Source organism: Egretta garzetta, unplaced genomic scaffold (assembly GCF_000687185.1).
Source record: "Egretta garzetta isolate BGI_Z169 unplaced genomic scaffold, ASM68718v1 scaffold465, whole genome shotgun sequence".
In the NCBI taxonomy this organism is placed as follows: domain Eukaryota; kingdom Metazoa; phylum Chordata; class Aves; order Pelecaniformes; family Ardeidae; genus Egretta; species Egretta garzetta.
In genome coordinates, this window is record NW_009259680.1 from 1512798 (window position 1) to 1517964 (window position 5167).

The window sequence follows — 5167 nt, forward strand, 5'->3', positions numbered from 1 at the left end:
CCACTGACCGGTGCCCAGCCCGTCCCGAGCAGCGATCACTCCCCCCGAGCCGCGATCACACAGCCCGAGCTGCAACCACCCTGCCCGTGACCGACCGACCGAACTAACCCCCCCGAGCATGACGTTCTATGGTATGGAATAGCCCTTTGGTCAGTTTGGGTTAGCTGTGCTAGCTGTGCTGTACTCCCAGCTTGTAATGCACCTGGCTGAGCAGGAGAAGCTCAAAAAGTCCTTGAGTAGTCTGAGCACTACTTGGCAACAGCTGAAAACATCAGTGTGTTATCAACATTCTTCTGGTACTAAATCCAAAACACAGCACTATGCTAGCTACTATGAAGAAAATTAACTCTATCCCAGCTGAAACCAGGACAGTCAGCCATTTTCTCACTACATCCTCCAACACGAGGCGTATCAGCATAGTGGAAAACACCACAACATGCCCTGCATATGGATTAAAAGATTTAATCTCTGGAAAGGGCTTTCTTTCATCCATTTTCTAACAGAAGTCCCTAGCAAAAATGAAATCTTCACTGTAAAGAAAATAGAAATCCCTCCCAATACACGAGAGTTTTAAAACTTGTTAGCCTTTACATAATAACACAAAACACATGAAACTCCAGAATTATTTCCAAATTATTTGAAATGTTCAGTTCAAGGAACTGGAACACTGTGGTACCCATGTTAAAATATATTAAAGATGAAAAAAAATGTAAAGTGTTCTTTGGGGGTCTAAAAGATGCAAAAACCTAAAACAATACTTGAAATTTCGTTTGCATTTTCTTCAGCTTAGGCAGTAAAATTAGCTAGCTGATTTCACTTTCTATTTCTCAAGCACTGCTATTTCAGATCTGAATCAATACTGCAAAAGTGTCAAGAATTTTAGGACAAATTCTTATCTCTACTCCTGGAAAGAATTATTTTTAAGATTTGCCTGTACTTACATATAAAATTAAACCAGGCATTATCTTTCTGAGGTATTAACTAGTAAGAACTCATGACAGGCAAGAATTGGTTGAAATCAATGTAAGCCGATATATGAAAAGAGGGAGTAGGTAATGAGTCATCTTCAGCCTTATAGCTAATTGATTCATCTTCAGAGGGAAGCCACAGGAACCTCATAAAGTCTATAAAATAGTCAGCATCTCAGACTAAAACACTTAAATTGAGATTCATTACCCAAGAAATCCAAACTCACTGAAAGATAACATCCTAGCATCATTACAGATTACTTCAATTCTTCTTTAGCGATCATTACTATATAAAAACCAAAATCATCTGCGAAAAGGAAAGACTGTCAAAGGGACAATCAGCAGATCCATGCTCCAGTCTCATCTAAATTTAACAAATAAATTAATCTTGCTGTATAACTGCTTCCCTTGACTACTGCTTTGAAGGATCCAATTTATTCATCCTATCAGCATCTAACTTTATTCAGAGAATACATACTACTTACATTCTCTTACTGGTGTTTACATACTGCAGTCTGTTTAACGTAAGAGTGTGGTTCTTGCTACGTTCTACAGAAAGTACCTTTTCTTTCAGTACTACTGCAAAGTTTTCTCCCATAGATCAAGAAGGGTTTAAGCATTAGTACAACATCTGTCTAGACTTTCTCTGTTAACAGTTGTATGTTTTATACATACGATAGATTATACATATATTATTTAATATATAAACACTTATACACACACACACACATATGGTTACCAGAACAGCAGAACACCATGTTGCTAAGCCTGTTTTTCTGAGTGGTAATGAACATAGAAAGCAGAACTGCTTGCTTGCCGTGCAACGTAGCAGAAAAACACTAGGTACCCACGTCAGGAAAAATACTTCCATACACATTATCTACCTGCATCAGATGTAATTTGTTCCATCTTTTTCCACCTCATCTTCACATTTGTGCATTCTGTCTCATTTTTCTTTCATTCTACCTAACAGTCTTAACATTGTTTTCTTATACTTCTCTAAAGACAATGTATTTTCAGAACAGTAGCACTTTAATATGAGAAAAAGCAGAACAGGGAAGACAAAGTAGCACAGCACAATTAGTGTTTTTACTATTCTAGAAAAAATCCTGTTTCTCTCTCTTTGCAGCAGACTCCTTGAAAAACAACTGCTTGGTAGCAATACAAAATAAAACAGGTCTAGAACAGCCTATAGAGAAGGCGGGTTGAGGGGGGAGAAGGAGGGAATATCATTGGATATTTGGTGTGGACAAGCATATGCAATGATTTAGCCAGAGCCTTGGACGGAACCACAAGGGAGGAAAGTGAGGACTGTTCCCAAGATACAAGTTCCCTTTGAGTCGCTTACAGAGAAGACTACTGAAATCAATAGATTCCTGGTTATCTGGTTAAGGAATCAATAGATTCCTTAACTCCCGTGACAAACAGAGCTGCTGACCCAGCATAAGCTTCCTTACAAACTTTTTGTGACATAATACAGGAAAAAAGCATCCCACATATAGGTGTCAAGCATCAAGAGGAATTCTGCTGTTGATCTACTTCATCTGTAAAGAGCCCATTTAGAACTTCCACTTTGAGAAAACTGTTTCAAGAAGCAATAATTAGTTGGCAAAGACATTAACTGTTTGAGATGAACATAGTAATTTTGAGTAAAACTTACTGTTATTTTCAAAATATATTTCGATGTTTCTAAATACTTACTTCTTCAGGTGTAATTACTCCAGTTTCTTTAAACTTGGACTCCTGCAATAAAGAAAGTTTAGAAATTTTGAGCTCTGCTGACAAATCAAAGTACCCCACTTGACTGGTAAAGAAAAGTATCTGTTCTGCTTTTGTCTTGGAACTAGCTCTGTCCACAGAGATCTGTGAATCAGCTTGGAGGCAACCTCTGCTAGGCCTGATATGCAGCTTACTTCTATATCCTATAATGTAAGGCCCAACAAAATTAGTTGTGGCAGAATGTGGGGTTCTATGAAAAAAGATCACATATGCAAAGTAATTTTTTTGCTACAGCCAATTATATCAATAACGAAGAAAAATCCTGAGCACCCAGGATTACATTTGCCAGTAAGAGACAGAAAAACAGTTGGAATCAGTGACTGTCACAGTCAAAACTTTGGGACTGTTGTAGGCACTGAAGAGCAGTGCAATGCATCAAGGACAAGGCTTTGCAGTTAAGAAAGGTCATGAAATGAATGACCAAACCAACTTTTCTCTGTCGTAGGAAAAGTTATGTAGAAAGACTTAGTTATTAACTTTTTTTTGGTACCCATTTTTGTGCCTTCATTATGCACCCCATGGTTATGTTTTTTTATGGACAAGAGAACAGATAGCAAGCAGCAACATGATTTAGTTCTGCATGGAGAAATTAAGTACTTTCGCATTAAAGATGACACCTATGAAGTTTAAGGATACAACATTTTTACCATATTCAAACCTAGAGTAAATCTATTTTGTTTCAGACTTCTCTTTCTGTTTTTTTCTTCAGAAATGCCTCAAGCACCAAGGAAACCTACTGTTCCCCAGCATCAGAGCTACCTAAGAACAGCTTCTGAAAAATAATACAATTTCAACCATGGCATAGCTCACATTTCAAGTTTTTGCATCATCGATTACTGAATAACTTTCTGCCCTAAAGAACTCACTTTTTTTTTTAATCAAGACTAAAAAGGAGCAACCGAGAAGTACCTCACTTTTGGCTACAACTGCACCTTATTCAATGATTAGGAAATCATTAAAGAAAACCAGCCACTGCTTAATTTGGTTATTCTTGATGCTTCATCCTGGTGCATGCTATCACCTGTGCTATGTAAAAGGGAACAAGCACACCCATTTCATACAATACTGATTACTTCCTTTCTCCTTCATTTCTAAAGAGGAGACCTTTAAGAACAAGATTAAGATAATCAAAGCAGCAGTTGTACAAACACCATAACATCACTATATGCTAGTTAACAGAAATCAAAGAAGCTCAAACAACCCTAATTTAGCAATTTGGGTTGCTGTAAATCTGAGAATTCTCAGTAACACGTTATGCAACACCACAGTGGAGACAACGTACTATTTTACCTCAAAATTAACTATAAGCAGTAGGCAACATGCACAAACTTGTGTTTCTGGAATTACATAAGGAAAATATGTAAAATATCCATCCTCTATTCCTGAGGGTAAATAGTTCACTTTTTCATCTCTGTACATTCTGTGGTATGTAAGCTAGTGAGAGACACCGGTCTAGTTTCTTTCTGAAGTTACCAGGTTGGAGTACTTATTTCAACCCCTTGTAAAGGGAACATATACACATAATATTATTGCCTCCCATTTGTGGGAGGTGCTACTCCTGCCTCCTCCCAGTAGCACATCTGGGAACAGGAATTCCTCCACTATTACACCAGCTGTGCAACAGCAACTGTACTATAGTAAACAAGACACTTCATTTTTCCACACCACAACTTTCACATACAAAGCTGACTTTTATACAAAAAAGCATTTGTAAATAGGAGACCAAAAATAGGATGTAGTCTAACGACTACAAAACCCCACAATTTATTTCTACCTAAATAAGCAATAACGGAAATTATAACAGACATACTGCCCCCCTTTACGAGCAGACTGTTACAACTCACTCTCAAGAACCAAAGAGCCTGTTTCTACTGTTCTCAGTTACTTCAGTGCACGGAGGCTTGTACTAATATAGTACCATTGACACAGAAATAAGCTGTTCTACATAACTTTATACCTGCTCACGCAATGAAGACATGACTAGGGTTTTTCTATGTCGGCTGAAGAAGTTGCACTCTTACCGAAAATAACCATTGCAACGTATTCCTGAAACCAGGCTTGAGCCTATCAGTACACGAGCACCTTTGCATTTCCATTCCTGGTCACACAACCAGTTCAAGTTTAGCCACTTTAATAGAAAAAACGCAACAAATAAGTTATCCCTCGAGCAGCAGGATCAGCAACACCTGGTTTTGGAAGGCCTGCACCTCCCAGGTGAATGCTCCTACCCCTAATGGGCATGTCAGCTCCAACTCAGCTTCCCTCCATCCCGTACGCCCCGGAGCAGGGTGAATGCCGATGGCTTTGCCACCGCAGGGCTGCCCCAGCACAACCGCGCCCTCGGAGCCCCTCCGCCGATTGCGTAAAGCCGCCGCAACGACAGAGTTCCTCGGGCCCGGTCGACAAGTGAAGCCGCAGGC

General features: G+C 39.2%; 1 protein-coding gene across 1 annotated transcript in view; it reads right to left on the reverse strand.

The window, feature by feature from the left end:
* The window catches only part of ATG3 (autophagy related 3), a gene marked incomplete at its 5' end in the record, with an annotated part of 25693 nt that extends 20529 nt beyond the window's left edge, over positions 1 to 5164 (reverse strand). The window contains 2 exons of the mRNA XM_035894038.1: positions 2670 to 2711; positions 4976 to 5164. Coding sequence (XP_035749931.1) covers positions 2670 to 2711; positions 4976 to 5164 — 231 coding nt within the window. The remainder of the gene's footprint in view (positions 1 to 2669; positions 2712 to 4975) is intronic.
* Positions 5165 to 5167: the final 3 nt, after the last annotated feature.